General features: G+C 40.7%; 1 protein-coding gene across 1 annotated transcript in view; it reads right to left on the reverse strand.

Annotated features, from left to right (window-relative positions):
• Hgd (homogentisate 1,2-dioxygenase) overlaps positions 1-16944 on the reverse strand; it is a 49831-nt gene extending 32887 nt beyond the window's left edge. The window contains exons 1-4 of the mRNA XM_042668640.1: positions 16789-16944; positions 10374-10445; positions 9169-9257; positions 3221-3326 (exon numbers count right to left, since the gene is read on the reverse strand). Of these exons, the coding sequence (XP_042524574.1) occupies positions 3221-3326; positions 9169-9257; positions 10374-10445; positions 16789-16803 (282 nt within the window). The 5' untranslated portion in view covers positions 16804-16944. The remainder of the gene's footprint in view (positions 1-3220; positions 3327-9168; positions 9258-10373; positions 10446-16788) is intronic.
• Positions 16945-20636: the final 3692 nt, after the last annotated feature.

Genomic DNA, 20636 nt, shown 5'->3' on the forward strand with positions numbered 1-20636 from the left:
CTTTACTTGACTTATGAAATTGCAACCCTTCTGTACCTCATCTTTATAATAACAACTTAAAAAACTGTTTTTAAAAATGATGGAACTGTTTCAAACTTCTTTTCAAGGAATATTACCAGATAACCAATAATGAATAGACAGGAGAAGAGAGACTAAACATCATCATCATACCATACAGCCTCTTTTTCTGTTTTTCTGTGGGTAGCTCCCCGAGGTTACTTGGGAGACATTGTCTGCACTGTAAGATCACCTTTGAAAGGAAGCCATACTTACCATTCAGGTTAGTGCTAATGCACACCTGTCCTCCTAGCTATTCAGGAGTCTGAGATCTGAGCATCATGTTTTGAAACCAGCCTGGGCTGAAAAATCTATGAGACTCTTATCTCCAATTAACCAGCAAAAAACTGAAAGTGGAGGCATGGCTCAAGTGGCAGAGTGCTCTCCTTGAGCATAAAAGCTAAGGGATATAGATCAGGGCCTGAGTTTAAGACCCAGTACTAGCTCAAAAACACAATCATCATCATCAACAACAACAACAAAACCCCACTTTTGTCCTTTGTTCCCCCAGTGAAGTTCCTTCCCTGGTGACCTGTGAGAATGGGTATGTGCACATTCGGATCTCCCTAGGCTTTGGCTGGGGGGGGGGGGGCAGTTACTCCCTTATGACCCACCCTCAATTCACTCCACATTAATTAATTCACACAGCCTTCTCTCTCTGATCATGCTTTCATTGCATTTACATAACCCACTTCAGACTTAGGTTCTCTGAGAATGAGCTGAGGCCATGTAGCCCTTAATCAGATGAATGAGGGGTCAATAATGAACGTAGAGTGTTCTGCCAGTTGTAGGGCTCACCCCTAGAGTGTGAGCAAGGTAGAACTGTGACACTAGAGGACAAGGTGAAGTCAGGGTGGCTGAACTTGTCGTGCAACTTGTTACAAAATGTTTTGTCCCTCACAAAGGCACCGGCCTGCTGAAGAGGAAGAGGACAGGAGGTGGCTTCACGTGCTTTTGTGTGGGGATTGAGTCTGAGGGAGGGGTTTGATGGGAGCTGGGGCCACCTTTTGGTCAATATGGTCCAATGCAATATATAGGCAGGTAGGGGCAGGAGACAACTTCTGCAGCACATTGAACTTCACATAAGTTAAAGGATCACTCTAGGTTTCGAAATGACTATGACGCTAATTCATTTTTTTCACTCGGTGTGCTTTGTCCCTGTTGGAAATGGGCGTGTAGCATTCAAGCTGTACTTAGTCCTCCGAGATTTCTGTAATTAAAGGAAGAGATAGAACTAGGCAGGAAGCCAAAGGTGACTGCCCAGTTATTCTGGCACTGCCAGTTATTCTGGCTTTTGTTTTACAAGAAGTCTAAGCATTTAAGGGAAGGAGATGTATGGAAATTTTGCAGACATAGACAAAATATGTTGGTAAGCATAGGAGAAGCAATACAATTCCTTGGGCTAAGGAGAGAGAGGGATAGAAGGAAAAGTAATGTCAAATAAAAAACTAAAATTACCTGTATATAAATTCTGAGATTTTTTTTTGCCTGTAATGGGGATCGAACTTAGGCCCTCCAGTTCTCTGCGCTTGTTGGCCTTTTTTTATTCAAAGCTGGTGCTTTACCACTTGCGCCGCACATCTACTTTAGGTTTTATTTGGCGAGTTGGCTAGTTAACTGGAGATAAGAATCTCATGGATTTTTCTGCCTGAGCTGGATTTTAACCTTGATCCTGAGATCTCAGCCTCCTGAGTAGCCAAGAGTACAGATGAGAGCCACCACTGCATGATTAAACTTTGAGATTTGTAGGTATCACCACTGCCTTTACATGCATATATCAAGACGGTTGTATCAGAATCATGATTCTTTGCCTGCTGGGTGCCAGGCACTGTGTAAAGTATGTTCATGTCTGCTCCCTCATGTAATGTTCATAAGTGGACTGCATGGCCAGTGATGCTACCATATTATGTAAGTGAAACATTATGTCTCAGTGATGCAGCTGATAAGTAAAGGGACCAGGGATGCGAGCCAAGGTGTTTTTCTCAGAGATTTTTGCAGAGAGCTCCATTATAGTACTGGGTCTCTCTCACAGAGTATATAAAAAATAAGGATACCCAGAGGAAAAGCCCACACATCACTAGATCAAAAGGAGGAAACTTCTGGTTAAAGAATAGAACTGAGTATGAAGCTAATGCAGCACCAATCTGTTACCACAGACTTCTCAAACAAATAGACTTTCACTCTTTTCCATACTAGATTTCAGAGGCTTGTCATTAGAGCTAGCAGGTATTGAAAGTGTTTTCTAAGCCGGGCGCTGGTGGCTCACGCCTGTAATCCTAGCTACTCAGGAGGCTGAGATCTGAGGATCGCGGTTCAAAGCCAGCCCGGGCAGGAGAGACCGAGAGACTCCTATCTCCAATAAACCACCAGAAAACTGAAAGTAGCACTGTAGCTCAAGTGGTAGAGCGCTCGCCTTGAGCTGAAGAGCTGAGGGACAGCGCCCAGGCCCAGAGATCAAGCCCCACGACCGACAAAAAAAAAAGAAAAAAAAAAAAGAAAGTGTTTTCTACATTCTTTGATTATGTTTAGGTTAATAACAACAAAACAAAAAGCTTATGTGCATACAGGTATTTTGATTTTGTTCAGCCTATATCATTTCTAGTCTATCGATTTACCTGGACACTCCTATTAAGTTTGAAACACTATTGTGCTTGTCTACTAGCTAGAAACAATACAAGATTACACACACACACACACACACACACACACACACACAATCATTCATTAAATCAATCAAATTAATCAACTTTGAATTTTCCAGCTAAACTTGAGCTCCAAATAGACATATTTGCATCAATTTTTTGAAAAGTAGTCTAATTTTCCAAAAAGTCTGGTGCCAATTTAAACTTTTTTTTTTTTTTTTTTTTTTTTGTCGGTCATGGGGCTTGAACTCTGGGCCTGAGCGCTGTCCCTCAGCTCTTCAGCTCAAGGCGAGCGCTCTACCACTTGAGCTACAGCGCCACTTCCGGTTTTCTGGTGGTTTATTGGAGATAGGAGTCTCATGGTCTCTCCTGCCCGGGCTGGCTTTGAACCGCGATCCTCAGATCTCAGACTCCTGAGTAGCTAGGATTACAGGCGTGAGCCACCAGCCCCCGGCCGATTTAAACATTTTTATTTCAGACTTTAGATATATAGTATTCTCTAATTCACAAGTCTAGGTTACCTGGTTAGGATCAGGTTCAATTTCATCCCAGTTGCTAGTGAGGTGGCCTTGATCAATGGACTCAAAGGGTTTGTGAGTAACTGAAGGTAGAATCCGATACAGCCAGCTAGGGGAGAACAAGAACACATGTTACCTGGGATAATGCTTGAGTGGCACAAAGACTGGTTCAGGAGGCGCCATCAGGATGACAATCAAGGCAATAACCTATGGGCTTTATTGTGAGAAGCAATGATAACAGCTGTTGATCTGCCTTCTTCTCTCCTTTTATGACACTTGGCATTCTTTATTTATTCCCAAGATACAAAAAATTAAGTATTACCTCTCTCAACACTTAGAAGGGATGAGGATATACCTTGAAAAATATCTGTGCAGAGAAATCCATAAACATTATTCACATCCCAATCCTTCTCTAATCCTTGCTAATCCTTGCTCTCTAAGGTCAGAACAATGCGTCCTACATAGATCGCAAGAATATGGTTTGTATCACTGTTATTTTTGAAATATGAATCACTTTTGTATTTTAGAATTACAACATGATGCAGTTCAATGATAAAATTAATCCAAGTAATTCAAAAAGTGTTGAAAGGTAAACAGATCCTTCTCCAGTTTCTTCAGTCATTCCTTAGAGGCATGAGAGCTTAACAACTTGTATATTCTCTCAGATACTTCTAATGTGTATGTCAGCAGAATTGCCAAATTGTGCCATTTTCTTCTCATACCAATAGTGTACCAGAGTGGCTGATCTCCCCATCTTCCTCAGTCTGAAAAGTTCATTGTAACTTGATAGGTGAAAAATAACTCTTCATTCTTTTGCCAGGCCTGGGGCTTGAACTCAGGACCTGAGCACTGTCCCTGAGCTTTCTTTGCTCAAGGCTAGTGCTCTATCACTTGAGCCACAGAGTCACTTTCAGATTTTTCCGTATATGTGGTACTGAGGAATTGAACTCAGGGCTTCATGCATGCCAGACAAGCATTCTACCACTAAGCAACATTCTTAGCCCATAACTCTTAATTTTATTTAGTATTTCCTTTACTAGGAATAAGTTTGAGAATATGCTCATTTCCTTATTTAATTTTTCCCTTGTGTAATTTTTCCCCCATGAATTACTTGTACAAGTCCCACACTTTTTCAGTTGGTCAATTGTCTTTTGACATTATTTGTAAGAAGCTTTGCAAATCAACACTTCTGTACCCCAAACTTATAAAAGTATGTGCCCATGCTTTATTATAATGTATTTATGTCTTTCTTTTTGGTTTTCTTTCCTTTCTCTTCTAAATTCTACTGTCTGAATATTTCAAGGCCTGAGCCAAAGACCTCTCAGCCAAGAGGAGATCTCATAGTTCAGGAAAGAAAGCAAGAATCTGGTGAAGAAATCCTGAAGCCAATTCCAGGAAGAGTCCTCCAGAGGGTAAAAGGGACACTAAAACTCAGTCCGAGGCACCCAAGTGGTTCCAGAGTCCTTCCTCTTAAAGGACATGGGACAAAAAAATCCTACTTCTGGCAATGGAAGACCAGTTCTACTTTTATAGCCTTTGACCCTTTGGTTCAAGGACAGTCGGACCATGGCCAGGAGAGGGAATGTTGGCGTAGGGCAACATCCAGACCTTCAGAGAGATAAACAGGACAAGTTTGTCCTCCTCTCCTAGGATTCTTCCAGCTCTTGAAACTGTGACCTCAGACTCTGGACTTAATCAGACTGCTCTATATCCACTAGTATGTGGTGAGGTTGAAAGCATTTGTGTGTATCTTAGCACCAGCTGTGCGATTCTGGGCAAGTTACTAAGTTTTCTGGATATTTCTGTTTTTTTGTTTTTGTTTTTGTTTTTGTGTAGGTCCTGGGGCTTAAATTCTGGGCCTGGGCTGTGTCCCTGGGTTTTTGTGCTCAAGGCTAGTGCTACTGTTCTACCACTTGAGCCAGAGCTCTACTTCCTAATTTGGGTTAGCCCAATGAACTCCTTTCCTATAGCTTTGCATGGTACTTCCTCCTTCCACGGCTTGGCATGCTCCTTTCCTAGGCAACACTAGGACCATGTAGTAAAGGCAGTAAATAATCACCCTCTAACCACCTTTACCTTGGGATGGCACTTCTCTGGGGCAGCTGCCACCATATAAGTCAGCAAGAGCCCCTTACAGTGACCTTCAGGTCTGGGCAGCTGCAGGACCCCTTATCTACTACTTGAATAGCAGCCATAAATCCTAGTCTGCCATGATGAAGCCCCTGATTCCACGTTCACACTGAGGTCTCTGCCTTCTAGCCCCTCCTCACCTCAGTAGGTTATATAGGTCACCTCAAACAACAGCGGGCACTTCTCACTCCTCTCTTGTAAGAAGGGGATCTTGCCTGGCCAGTCCTTTTTGTTCTTTGCTCTTTGTACCTGATGTCTGCGTAGCTTTCTGGCAAAGTCTAATTTATTCTAACAGGTACTTAATTGGAGATAAGTCTCACAGAATTGTCTGCCCAAATCTCCATACTCATACTGCAGTCTCCTGAGTAGCTAGGATTATAGGCGTGAGCCACCAGCACCTAGTAATGTTCTTTAGCTTTGTCTTCTGCGATTGCTGGGAGTACCAAAAGAGTTCATGTATCTAAAATGCCAAGCACAAGGCAAATGCTCACTGATTAGAAGCTTTTTAAACTGTTTGTCCTCCCTTAATCATCTGTGCTTTTATCACAGTCTAAACTTTCTCCATTCTCTGTCCTGTGTTTCATATTCTCAAGACCCAAGGGATCATCTGTCTAACTGAGCTAATAGAAATGAATCCCTGAGACACAGACAAAAGTTGCTAATAATTTTGCAGTTCCTTGCAAAGAATAGTGACTGAGAGTTTCAGGCTGGCTCATTTATATTTGGGGCTGGATCTAACTTCCTACTGGGTATGAATATTTTCAGAAAAATTCTTATGGATACCTTTAGAGCACTCTAAATGGATAGGTAGGCCATGCCTAGAATCCCTTATTTTTTAGCTGAGTTTATAAAACTCCTCAGGCAGCACTACATTGTCCTGGACAGAGATCTAATTCTGATTCAGGAAAGGTTGCCAGCTTCTTAATGAAATGCCAACCGCTCCTTTTCAGCCTCCTGGAACAGAGCTCAGCTCCTGCTGGCTGAAGATATTGCTGAATAATGGAGGCAGGCAGTAAAATCTGGAGACCAGGTGGCCAGTTAGAGCATAGACCATAAAGTCAAGAACATAGTCACTGTAGCCACGTTGTCATAAATAAGAATGGAGAGGATTGTCTGGAGCTTACCTGGGTCTACTTGGGAGGGAGGGTGGGTAGAAGGGAAGGAGAGACAGACAGACAGACAGACAGAGACAGAGAGAGAAAGGGAGAGGGAGTGAGGGGGAGGGAGGGAAGAATTACCTTAGGTAGCCAAACTCAACTGGCCTCAAATTCTTAATCCTCCTGTCTTATCCTCTCAAGGGCTGGGATTATAAGTATTTACCACCATGTTTGACCCATGATTTTTTTTTTTTTAGTTTCTTCTCTCCTAATTCTCCACTGCACATACTTACCAAGAGAAAAACAATATTGATAATGATGATAATATACCATCTGCCATAGCTTGTACTCAACTTTCTGATAACCTCCCAGAGATACCATGGGGTGGAAGCAGGACCTCAGTTTTGATGGCAGTAAATGCCCAAATGATGGTGATTTTAATAGTAAGTAATACTACTTGAGCACATGTATTAATTAAGCACACCATGTAGTGTGCTATTAATTTTTACATTTTATTTATTTATTTAATTAATTTTTTTGCAAGGCCCGAGGCTTGAACTCAGGGCCTGGTGCTGTCCTCCAGCTTTGTGCTTAAGGCTAGCACTTTACTCCGCATGTGACAGCTCCACATTTGGCTCTTTGGTGGTTAATTGGAGATAAGAGTCTCACTGACTTCCTACTTAGACTATGTAAGGCTTCTATTAGCCCAATAGCCTCCTCTCCCATAGCTTAGCATGCTCCTTTCCTAGGCAACACTAGACCCATTTGGTAAAGGCAGTAAATAATTGGCCTCTACCCTACTTTACCTGGAGATGTGGCACCCCGTTGGGGCATTTACAACCATATAAGGCAACAAGATTCCCTTAGAGTGGCCTTCAGGTCAAGACCCCTTATCTACCACTTGGGCAGCAGCCATAAATACTAGCCTGCCATGATGAGCTCCCTGGCCCACATGTTCACACCAGGGTCTGTGCCTCCTAAACCTTGTAGGTTATAAAAGGTCATCAGACACAATAGCTAGCACTTCTTCTCTTGTGAGAAAGAGTCTTGCCAGTCCCTTAAAAAAAATTATTGTAAAGATGCTGTACAGAGTGGATACATTTCTATGAGTAAGGTACCTTTCTTGTTGAACATTGTTACCCACCCCATTGTTGTTCTCTCACTATCCCCTCCCTCCCCCTCCTTCTCCCCACTCCCCCCACCACGAAGTTGCAAAGTTCATTTCCAACATAGTGTCCAGTGAGTATCTTTTGCAATGAGTTATCTTTTGTACTTCTTTCAGCATTTTGTTATTTCCCTTCCCCTCCCCCAATAAGATAAATGAATATACAAGATGGAGGGTACCAGAATCAAAGACAGAGATTGCCAGAAATAAACTAATGAAAAAAAGAAAAATGAAATAAAATAAGGAGAAGGAACTAGATATAGTATATTGGCGACATCAAAGTTGACAACTAAAAAAAAAAAAAGACCTGTTGTTTCCATGTCTTGGAGTTTATTTCAATTAGCATCATTTTGTATGGTCATATGTTCATAACTCTTGAGCTATTATGATTCCCTGTCAGGATTAGGCTTATACTAATCATTTCAAATGAGGGAAACCATAGAGGCTATATTTCTTTGGGTCTGGCTTACTTCACTTAATATGATTTTTTTCCAAGTCTTTCCATTTCCTTATGAAAGGGGCGATGTCATTCTTTCTGATAGAAGCATAAAATTTCATTGTGTAAATATACCACATTTTCTTGATCTGTTCATCTATTGAGGGGCATCTGTGTTGGTTCCATATCTTAGCTATGGTAAATAATACTGCAATGAACATAGTTATGCTGGTAGCTTTGGTGTGGCCTAGTTTGAGATCATTTGAATAAATGCTCAGGAGTGGGATTGCTGGATCATGGATCAAGAGGAGCAATGGAATAGAATTGAGGACCCAGACATGACCTATGGCTACCTAATCTTCAATAAGGGAGCCAAAATTATCAGATGGAAGAAAGACAGTCTCTTCAACAAATGGTGCTGGCAGAATTGGCTACACACATGTAGAAAATTGAAGTTAGATCCTGCACCAAAATCAACTCCAAATGAATCAGATGTCAAGGTAAAAGAAGAGACCCTGAAAGTATTACAGGAAGGGATAGCGGATATACTAGGGCTACTCGACACAGGTTGAAACTTCCTTGCCAGTCCCTTCGCTGGAAATAAACCTTTCTTTGTTCTTTGTGCCTGAATACTTGCATGGTTTTTCTGGCAAAGTCTAACAGCTTCTAATCAGCAGAGGAAGATATTGCTGTGAATCTTCTCATTGTAATTTAATCATTTTATATATAAATGATATATTAATATTAATGTACATTAATATTAATAATATATCAACAATAAAGAAATAAAATAAAGCAAACAAAACGCAACTGGGAAATCTTTGGAAGAAGGCTGGAGCATGAGAAACATTTCTTTCTGAACCCTTAGAAAGAATCTGTAAATGGAACTGGGCTTGGGTTTTCCAGACTGTGTATAGCTGTTCCCTTTCCCTCTCCCACTGGTCCTTTGATTCTAGCTGGGGACAAGACCTAGTATGCCTGGCTGTGACCCATGACCCAGAAGCACTGGAGAAGAAGGACCTTGGGCAGCCCTGGGAGGCTAGGTCTCAGGTGTAGGACACAGCACAATGTTCTGGCCATAGTTCCTACAAGCTGAAGGCTGTAATTAATCTAACCCCTGTACCTTCTCTTATTGGTGCTCCGTGGACAGGTGAAGGCAGATCCTGAGAGCTGTTCAGCATACAGATTGTAGGGGCAGACTTGAGGGTTATTCTAGAACAAAGGAGATAATAAACATTATCACATGAATTCATAAACATTATCACATGAATTCAGAAAGCCTCTTATTCTCCCTCCAACTAACTCAGTAGGAAATCCTGCTCTGCATGGGATGTTCTAGGCCATTGCACATGACTCTATCCAACCCCCACATACTTCTTGTAGTGACTTTTTATGTGATTTCCTTCTGGCTATAAAAGGAACACATACTTCTTATAAAAGTATGTGGCTCAGGCTATAGTCCTAGCTACTCCGGAGGCTAAGATCTGAGGATGGCGGTTCAAAGACTGCCCAGGCAGAAAAAGTTTATGAGACTCTTACCTCCATGATTTCACCAACCAGAAGTAAGCCAATGATAATAATATTTGATTCTTATGCTAAAAATGGGTATCTTAGGATATGTGCCATCCTACAAAAATTGGGACTTTTTTCTTTTAAAGGACATATAATCTCATAAGCATTTTTCATGCCATGAAACACTCTTGAAAAATTTTGGAAAAAATGTTTTTTTTTTGCTATAGTTTTGCAACTATAACCAACACCAGTATGAATATCTTTGTGCATCCATTTGTAAAATAACTTATTTTCTCATCATTATTATATTAGATGCTATTCAGGGAATTACCAGTGAGTGTCCCTAACCCTGGACTTTGGCATTTGTCCTGGAAGTCCTGTAGTTAATCTTACTAATTCGGGTTTGGAGCTTTGCTCTCAATGGTAAATGTCAATTCACTTAATTTTTAAAAAAAATTGCTATTATAAAGGTGATGTACAGAGGAGCTACAATTATGTAAGTCATGTAAAGAGTAAATTTCTTTCTGGACAGTTCTCTCCAGTTTTTCTCTCTCATCCCCATCCACAAGTTGTAAAGTTCAATACCAACCCATTTTTTAAAATTTAATTGTATTGTCACGCTGATGTACAGAGGAGTTACAATTACCTGCTTAAGGTAGTGAGTACATTCCTTGTCATTTTTAAACTTTCAGTTTTGTTGCCCTATGTCCCAGTTGTCTTAGTGACTTGTGAAAACCTAGTTAGTTGAGCTGATTAGTTGAAAGTGCCTTGTTGGATGTGAGAGTCAATTGTCTGAGTTATTCCATTCATTCATACCTGCCCTTCTGGTAAGGAACCTGGACAGCGAGGGTCTTCTGAAGTACACTCGTTCCCAAATCCAGAAATGTACTATACGTGAAAAAGACACAAAATGATACCATTAATGGATTTAGAGTGAACACCACAACATTAACAGTCCACAATGGTTAGAATTTCTATATGGATCTTCCATATGTAGTATCTTGGGTGTGTCTTGGCATGTCACTATAGTCTGCATGAATATTAAAGACGTAATAGTTAATCAGAAAAAATTCTGGGCATTGCGTGTAATTCTCTTCCCTTACCTGTATGTACCTGGCTGATGTTATAGACGTGTGTGTGTGTGTGTGTGTGTGTTTTGCCAGTCCTGGGGCTTGAACTCAGGGTCTGGGCATTGTCTCTAAGCTTCTTTTGCTCAAGGCTAGTACTCTACCATTTGAGCCACACAGTGCCACTTTCTGCTTTTCTGTTTATGTGTACAAGGAGTTGAATCCAGGGCTTCATGCATGGTAGGCAAGCACTCTACCACTAAGCCATATTCCCAGCCCCATATAGGCTTTTTTATTTTTTAATGTTTGTTTTTGTCAATTTTGGGGTTTGAACTCTGGGCCTGGGAACTAGCCCTCAGCTCTTCAGCTCAAGGCAAGTGCTCTACCACTTGAACCACAGTGTCACTTCCTTTTTTCCGGTGGTTAACTGGAGATAAGAATCTCACCGATGTTCCTGGCTTTGAACGCAATTCTCAGATCTCAGCCTCCTGAGTAGCTAAGATTACAGGCATGAGGCACTGGCACCAGCTGGGCTTGTTTTTAATGATGCCCTTCCAACTAAAACCTCTTTAATTCTGGTTCCATCTGGGAATTTTGAGAAAAGAAATGGCATAAGCATCACCTCCAACCCAAATTAGCAGGATCTTGCTAGGCCTAGATTGCAATTTCTCTGAACTTGGGGCTTCATTTCTCTTCTATACATAAAAAGAAACTTGAAACCAGACACTGGTGGCTCACATCTGTAATCCTAGCTACTCAGAGGCTGACATCCAGAGTACTGTGATCTGGGGCCAGACTAGACAGAAGTGCCTATGTCTCTCTTCAAAAAGCAGAGCTGGAAGTATGGCTCAAGTGGTAGAGCATCATTTGAGTAAACATGAAATGTTCAATTCAAGCCCTAGTAACACACACACACACACACACACACACACACACACACACACACACACACACACACACACACACCAACTTAGAAGTATGTAGAACTAAACTGACAGCAAAATCCTTGCCAGAAAGCTCTCTCTTGACTTGCCTTCTTGCAGCAGAAGCCCATGCAATGCTACTGTGATTGCTGTTTCTTAGCTTTGTACCCAGAAAAAGAAGTGAAAAGAGTTTCTCAACAAGGTGAATTATGAGGCTCCTGTGAAATTCACTAGTTTTTTTCATGGTGAAGAATGCTTTATTGGTGGTTGGTACAAGTCAATAAATATTGATCCTCAAAGCAGAGCTCAGTAATTTAGAAGATTACTGGCCCATAGAGAGCTGAATGAAATGGAACCAAGTGATTGCTAGTTTGATTGACGCCCATTCTGCTTCTTGGGAAACAAGCATCTAGTCAGCTGACACATGGCCTGTGTATTGCATCAAGTGTGATGTCCATGGTGGCTCTTGATGGGTCTGCTTCTCCAACCTTTGGGCACACTGCAATTCCATTCTCCTGCTGCTTGAAACAGCTTTTGTTTCTCTGCAATTTAATGTTCAAGATGCCTGCCTGAAGCAGTGTTTATGGTCCTTTGGGCAATCTGATGAAGAGCCAGGAGATTCTGTGACATCTTGGCTCTGTTAACTACATACCAACCATAACCTGAGACTTACTATTATGCTTGTGTGTGTGTGGGGGGGGGGGGGAAATGGAGGAGGGAGGGCAGCGTATTACTAGAGATTTAACTCCCGACCTCATCATTGCTAGGTAAGTGTTCTATCACCTGGGCCAGGCCTTTGAGACTTCTGCAATACTGAACACACCTGACTTTTGTCATAGGTCTCTCACTGTCTGCATTCTTTATTCTTGCGTAAATCTCATGAAGGCTGGGACTGTGCCAGTCTTAATCACCTCTGTGTACCCTAAGCCTTGGCTCATGGAAACTAGTAGATATTTATTGACTGACTTAGTTCATTTAGAGTCAGTTCTCTGAGTCCATGTTTGCTGTGGTAAGTGGAGTTAGAACCTCTTCTACTCTAACTTAAACATGGATTGATTTTAGTCCAGGCAAAGGACAGTACCACCTTGCTGAGTGAGTGAAATGCCTCCAGCTGAGTACGATTCTTCAGGGGTATAAGCAGGGTGGCTGTGGGTGAAGTTTTTGACAGCTTGGGGAAGGATGAGCTAGCTATGACACACTTGGATGTGTGAGCAATGATCAGGCCAACAGTGTCTATATTTGGAAGAAATAGGAAATGTAAAATGTTATGACCTAGAAAGCAGTGAGGTGAAATTATTATTTGCCTTTAGATCCTTTTTTTTTTTTTGGCTCTGTTGGTGGGGGTGCTCGGGATTGAACTCAGGAGCTATATGCATGCTAAGCATGCTTTCTATCATTGAACTACACCAGCAGTCCCTATGATTTTTTTTTTTTTGGTCCGTTTGGAAATCTTTCATTGCACAGACATACACACATCCATCCAGCAATATAATCACACTGGTTCATAGCAGTAGCATCAAGTCTGCAATGCCATTTTTTGGGGGAACGGCAGGGACCGTCCAGTATCTTCATTCTCCACAGAATACAATTTTCTTCTCTCAAAATGAACTTCATGCTCACCATCAGCAGGATTGCATCTAAGCTGCTGGGAATGGGTAATGAGCTCAAATTATCTTTGCTTCTGAGAAATAGAATTTTAGACAAGCTTATGTCTGAAGCCACTGAGTATTACAGTGCTTCCTTTTGTGCCTCAGCTGCTGTTCCTATCTATAAGGAAAAAGGAAAGTCTGAGAGCTATCTACTCCAGCTGAGCTTTCTGGAATGTATGGGTGGATTTGCTCATTAACCTTCCCCATTCTTTGCAGTTGCTGGCCTCAGAATAGAGGACACAAAGGTGTTTAGAACAAGGAAAAAGAGACTTAGTGTCTGTGATTCTGAGATATTTGATTCAGGCTGTGCTCTTAAAAAAAGAAAAGCAGAAAGAACAGCTGGTGGTTTGGAAGGGAGCCACTGAGACTCAGGCTGGAAAGAAGGTGTGAATTCTTAATCCATTTCTCCATCTTAGTTCAGTGCATTGGCTGGTATGTGTGTGGAGGGAGGGAGAGGGGCTGATGAGGGTAGAAATTACTGAGTCACTGTTGATTTGGTTGGTTTTCCAAATCCTCTGAGAGCAGATTTACAGAGCAGTTTTTTTTTAGAGCCTTAAAATGCCATGTCCCTCACTGCTGAAGGCAAGTGAATTGAAGAAGCTGTATTTTGCAGCTGCATTCTCAAGGCTTTGAGCCCAAGGACAGAACCTAAACTCTGCTTTATTCAAGGGTGCAAATCCAAGCTTTCAACTCCAGCTGGCTCAATGGTTATGTGAAGATATGCCTAATCCAACAATGAAATGAAATAAAATAAAAAAATTAAGAGTATGCTTACTTCAGTTCAGATTTTTGAATAATTTGACCCTACACAAACATGTGATTTTCTTTCTAAGAGAACTACATGCATACTTTCTAAATGAAAAAAAATAATGACTGAGGTCCACATGATTTCAGTTCCATCAGCATTTTTGGCAGCTTGCTCGCATACAGCTTTTTAATTCTCACTTGGTCCCCAGGATATGATTAACTTGTCAGAGTAGGTTTAAGAGGTGCTTTCTCCCAAGTCAGAATCTAGGTAACACCTGATGGGAGGAGCAGATGGTGTACCCCACTTCCTTTTTTTTACTTTTAATGAAAGAGATACAAGTCAGGGTAGAAATGGAACTACTTCGAGCTTTTATTTCCTCAGGCAGAGAGTCCACCATTTCTAGTTAACCTTGAAAGGAAAAGAGAACTGTATCTTAACTTGGGAGTGTTGGCTAATATATCAGAAAAGTCTGTTACACTTGTAGGTGTGGTTAACTAAAGGAAATTGGGGGAAATTCTGGATTTGGCTGTTTGTAAGCACTACTATCCTGTTAAGATGGACCTAAAAAGAGATTTGTTTGAAAAATAGAAAAGGGTGAAGACAACAGCAGATTTGAGTGATTTGCTTTGAAGACAGAGGAAGAAGCCACAAGCCAAGAAATGTAGGCATCTCCTTGAAGCTGGTGCAGACAAGGAAACACATTCTACTATCAGTCTCTAGAAGGAACCAGCCATGCTAACACTTGGGTTTTAGCTCAGTAAAACTAATTTCATACTTCTAGCCGCCAGAACTATAACAGAATAAGTCTGTGTTGTTTTAAGCCAGTATATTTTTGGTAACGTTATAGCAACAATAAGAAACTATGTAGGGCAGTGGGTCCCCTCTTTGGCTAATTATCAGTATCACTTTAGACTCAAAGCTGGTGTATAAAATATCTATTGGTAGGGTTCCGAGTTGCATATACAAACAGCTTTTCATTTTATACATGAGGGAATCAAAGTTTGGGAAGTGGAATAGCTTATTCAGGAACAAAGGGCAGTCCATTTTAAATTTATTATCTTCTAAATTCTTTCCCTAGTTGTGTTTTTATGTAAATGTGATTTCATTTGAGGTTTTATGTTGACATAGCCATTAAAGTAAGGGGAAAAAAGATGAGAAGCATTTTTTAAAGTTATGTAATGCTTATTGATTAGGATGGATATGATGCAGTAGTCTGGCTTTCTGTGTTTAGATCCCTGACCTCTAGAGCTAACCTCTGCTTCTGGAGATTAGACAGCAGGCTGGAAATGTCTTTGAAATTGAGAACAAAGACCAGTATGCAATTTATATTAGTGTGGTGTTGCTTTGAATACAAAGTTGCTTAAAATTACAGCAGGATTTTAGATATGATTTATTTATAAATGGTATAGATGCTCCCAACCTCTGCTGAACTTCCTTATAGGATTTTCATCAGAAAACGAAGTTTTTAAGTATTCTCTACACTTCAAAATTTCCATTACCTCCTTAGGTATGATGAACCCTGCCCACTGCCCTAGATCCATACATCCAACTACTTCCTGGATATGACCTTTGGCTGTCCGTATGGTAATTCCAATTTCGTTGAAACACTGGAATTCCAGAACATGAAGGGATCTTTCTGAACATTTTGCTTTCTCTGGCCTCCCTCATCCTTTTTCACTTTGCCAATGCTGGCTTCACTCTCAAGACAGCCTAGGAATGACCCCCTTCTGGAAGTTTCTCTTGATTCTCCCTAATGTGGACTTTGTTCATAGTTTTATTAATCTGCTGCATCATATGCTAGCACATATTATTTGATGAATGATGGGCTTAGTTTTTTCTTTTCTGGGGATTCTGTGGTTTGAACTCAGAGCCTCATGTTCCCTATGGCCCTGGAGTCACTCTTTCAGCTAGACATTGGTTTAGACACTGGGACACACTGCTTGCTTGAAGGCACCAGTCTACTAAGAACAATCAAGGCTCCTTTTTTCTCCCCAGCTGAGCTGTAGATTCAGACAAACCCAAGTTCTAGCATGGTGTCCATCACCGATCAGCCATGAGCTTGGGAGATTCTGTCGTCTCTTTGAACTTTACTTTCCTCACTGGTTAAATAGAAATAAGAATATCTATATCTTAGCTTTACTGTGAAGATTACAGTATGAGTTAATTGAGAATTAAAATGCTTAGCACCAAACACTCATACTTTTGAATTGTGTCTTGAATAAAAGAACTATTTCCCAGAGGAGGTTCAAGGACTTGTACTGACTAAGGCTGATTCTGAATCTCAAAACAGCATATCTAATTGGCTGGACGGCAGCAGTCCAGGAAGTTGCATCTCTAGAACCATGCCAGAAAGCAGCAGAAAGATGTAGTGAGAAAAGTGTGTGTATGTGTGTCTGTGCATGCATGTGTGTGGTTGATGGAGGGAAGTCCTTAGAATGTCCACCGATCCCCAAAACAATATTTGAAATGAACAAAGGCAGGAGATGGCTAATATCTTTCTTTTCCTTGTCTCCCAGCCTCAACCATAGTCAGAGGCGCTGCGGTGAAGCCTCTGAACACAGTGGCTTAGACCTGACCCTGCTCCAAGTCTTCTTCAGTTCTGATACCCTTGAGTTCTCAGAAGTTGAAGAAACCACAACAAACTTGCCAGACTTTTTTCCTCCCTCCCATCTCTCCCCTCTCTCCCACCCCCCGCTTTTTATTTAAAAAAAAATCTCTCTCCATCCTCCTTTTGGTGGTAGGAGTGGAACTCAGGGCTTCTAATATGATAAGAATACTCTTAACCTATGTCTAGTCATACCTAGTCTCTGATCTTTGTTAAAGCCCCAGCCAGATGGGGCTTACCTTCAACTCTGCCATTTTTCTTTCTGCTGCAAGCCTTCCGGAAACCCAGGCCAGAGAGTATGAAACCCAAATCCTTCTGTTTCTTCTTCTGGCTTCTCTCTGGATGTTCTTGATCTCACCACTTCACTGTGAATCCTTGGTCCACAGTTGACTCAAGAAGAATCACTTCACTTATAAACTAGAGAGAAAGTCCAGCAAATTCTTACGCAATTATTTGTTTTTTCATTAAACATGGACTGTTTAAAGTTTGCAGAACCAGCAGAAGTAAATATTGGCTAATCACTTGCTGCACTTAAAAGAGGCAGAGTTCTCTCAAAAGATTTGGGAAAGGAACTGTAGGAGTTAAGTGACTGCTGGATGAGGCAGACAATTCTCACTCAGGCCTGGAAGGAAGAGGACAGAGTGTCAGTCCCCATGGAATCACTGAAAAAAATTAAGTATATTCTGACCCAGGTGTTTCTAGAACTGCTTGAAGACAGGGACCAGCACCAGTTTTTCTGCAGACCCCTTCTAGGGATGAGCTCAGGTTTTGGGGTAGACCATTTCCTAAAGCATTTCACTTCAAGTAATATGACACATTAACTATAACTTGTCTTAACATCTTAAATATCTTGAGGGTTCTTGTAAATTCTTTTTTTTTTTAATTTTTTTGCTTATGTGGTGCTGAGGAATCGAACCCAGGGCCTCAGGCATGCAAGGCAAGCGCTCTACCACAGAGCCACCTTCCCAGCCCGATTCTTGTAAATTCTTTAAAGAATTTTGTTTCCTAATGGGTGCCCGTGATCCTAGCTTACTCAGGAGGCTAGGATCTCAGAATTGCAGTTTGAAGCCTGGGCAGACAAATAAATCCCAGAGATCCTTATTTCTAACAAACCAGCAAAAAAGCTATTAGTGGAGGTGTGGCTCAAATGGTAGAATGATAGCCCTGAGTGGAAAAAGCTGATTGAGAACTCCAGGCCCTGAATTCAAGCCCTAATACTGGCTCAAAATGAATAAATGAGTGAAATACAGTGTCTACAATCTATGTATTCTCTAATTTCTTAGTTTCTGTGAAAGAGCAGATCCCTGGAATCACTTGGTTTGCCTGTCAAAAGATAAAATCCTGGATGTATTGCATATATACAGAACCAAGATAGGAAGGAGGGGGCAGAGATGAAATTCTGGAATCTGCATTTAAAACTTGTATTTCAGATTTTTATGCATTGATGAGTTGTAAAGCAATTGATTTAAGTCCTTAGATGGAGATGTACATTAATTGTAACTGGAAGTCACATCCTTTTTCCTGCCCTATGGAGCAGCATTGGCAAACTGTCTTCACACATTGTGTACTGGCAAACATACTGTGAATATGTGAGGCCCAGAGCTAGAATTCTTGGAACTTTTCCCTCTCACCACATGATTTAGTTCAGTCCTGAGACTACAGAGAAATATATTCTTAATTTTTTTCTCTTGCTTGTTTTTCTCCAAACACTGTCCTCCACTCTTTGAATTTTAACATACTAAATCAATACAGACAACCTGTTAGACCCCTAAACTTAAACTAGGATATTACCCCTGATTTAAAAAAATTCAGTTAAGCCAACATCTAGTAAATCCACACACAAAGCCACTGTGTTGGGTACTGTAACACACACCATTGAAAAGATGACTCAACAGCACAGATAAGGGTAGTATTTAGGAGCTGTCCACGGCTCAGCACATCAGTTCCAGGAAGCTCAGTTTCAAAATGGAGAAAACCATCAGCATGGGCACCTGGACTATATCATGAATGCCTCACTCAGGGAATGCTAAGAACTTGTGCAAAATCTAAATCAACCCTTCTTTGGAATAGCTTTTTCTAGAGAATATAGGAAGATTTTTCTCCTTATTCACGGCAAAGGCATCTATTACAAAAGATAGATTAACAAGATAAAACCATTTATATAAAAACTCATTTATTTAATGTAAGTTGAATAAAGTTCTCCAAGAAATTGGAGAAGCTGTTGTAATTTTTACATACATTGAAACCTATGTATATCTGTTGTGCAGAAATACTATTGGGATGGCAGAAGGACAGAGCTAATGAACTTAATTAAGACCTGATGTTCACATTCTTCTTGGTATCTTTTGTCTTTGAAGGAGCGTATCTCTAAATACAGATTTAGGGATCTATTTTGTGAGAATACAACTAGGTTATTTTGTTGGTACTGGGGCCTGAACTAGAGTGACACTTCTAGCCAGGCTTTTTGCTGGTTAATTGATGATGATGCATCTTGTACTTTTCTGTCCTGGCTGGCTTCAAACTGCAATCCTCAGGTCTCAGCCTCCTGAGTATCTATGATTACACATAGAAGCCACCAACACCTGCTTACAGTTAGGTTTTAAGGCCTGTATTGAGGAAGGGGGGGAGGAGGGAGGGGTAAAGGGCAGCTATGAGTGACCTTTCTATGCTCCTGCTGTTTTCTCAAATGCATAGGTGCTACATTTTGCCATAGCATGTCCTATACCCCACTGTCATTGAGAACGAGAGAGCAGCCCAAATCCTTAATTGTATTCCAAATAAGGGTCTTGCTCACCTGAGGGACGGATGAATGCCTATATGTCTTGACACCTGGTTGACTCTACAATGAGTGAGCAAATTGGTTTAGAAATCTCTGCTTGCACAGGGAGAACAAACAAATGTAGCAAAACCTTTATTACTAGCAACTTATCCAATTTAGAAGGTAGGAAAATTAAGAGTTAACTAAACACATTAAAAACCATTTGTGCGTTTATACTCACATATTTTCTATAGGCAATTTTTATGACTACGTCTTAAAAATTATGCTTTAAAAGCATTCTTTAAAAAAAGTCTGGCTGTTGAAGTTCATTTTGGTAAATAGCCTTATTTTGTTGCTACAAATTCTTGCAAGAAATTTATGTTAGATAATTAACTTTATTTTTCTTAGAAAACTATATAATTCCAGGAATTGGGTTGGTAACAAGAAGAAATGGAACTAGGAATATTGTTAATTTTTTAAAAAATGCTGTCCCTGGAGCCATCAGTAATGGATTTATTTATTTTGGTGATAGGGATGGAACCAAGGGCAAATACTCTGCCACTGAGCTAAATCCTTAGCTCATTTTTGTTTCTTAGTAAGGAAGAAAATAAAGAAATTTGGATGGATTTTTTTTTTTAATTTGAAAAGAAGAGAGGGAAAGATTTAGTTTTTAATTTCCAATTTCAATTTTTATTTTTATAGTACTGAGGATCAATTCTAGTGTCTCATACATGCTAAACAAGTGTACTTCCACTACATTTCCGTTGTGGGTTAGGTTAAGCTGTTTAACATTGATTTATTTTTAACAAGGAAACTCCGAAGAGTTTTGGATGATTTAGGCCCTTGTGTAGCATTTGGTTTCTATTTCCCAACTCTATAGCCTCTGCCACAACACACCTTTGCCACATTTCACACACAGAACATGATTTGCATGACTCCATTTTATCTAAAAAAAAATAAAAATGAGCAAAAACAACCAGTGCTAGCTGCTTCAGTGAGTGAGGGAAGAAGAACAGGAGAAAAGTTCAGCTGATGAAAAGTGCCTTCAAAAGGCTTTTGTAAATTCCCCAGACTGCCGCTCCAAAAGCACTCACTAACATTTTATTTTATTTATTTATTTATTTTTTTGGGTCCAGTCGTGGGGCCTGAACTCTGGGCCTGGGCACTATCCTTCAGCTCTTCAGCTCAAGGTTAGTGCTCTACCACTTGAGCCACAGCGCCACTTCTGGCTTTTTTCTTTTTGCTTATGTGGTGCTGAGGAATTGAACCCAGGGCCTCAGGCATGCAAGGCAAGCGCTCTACCACTGAGCCACCTTCCCAGCCCTCACT

Source organism: Dipodomys spectabilis, unplaced genomic scaffold (genome assembly GCF_019054845.1).
Source record: "Dipodomys spectabilis isolate Male_0828 unplaced genomic scaffold, ASM1905484v1 ptg000017l, whole genome shotgun sequence".
NCBI lineage: Eukaryota > Metazoa > Chordata > Mammalia > Rodentia > Heteromyidae > Dipodomys > Dipodomys spectabilis.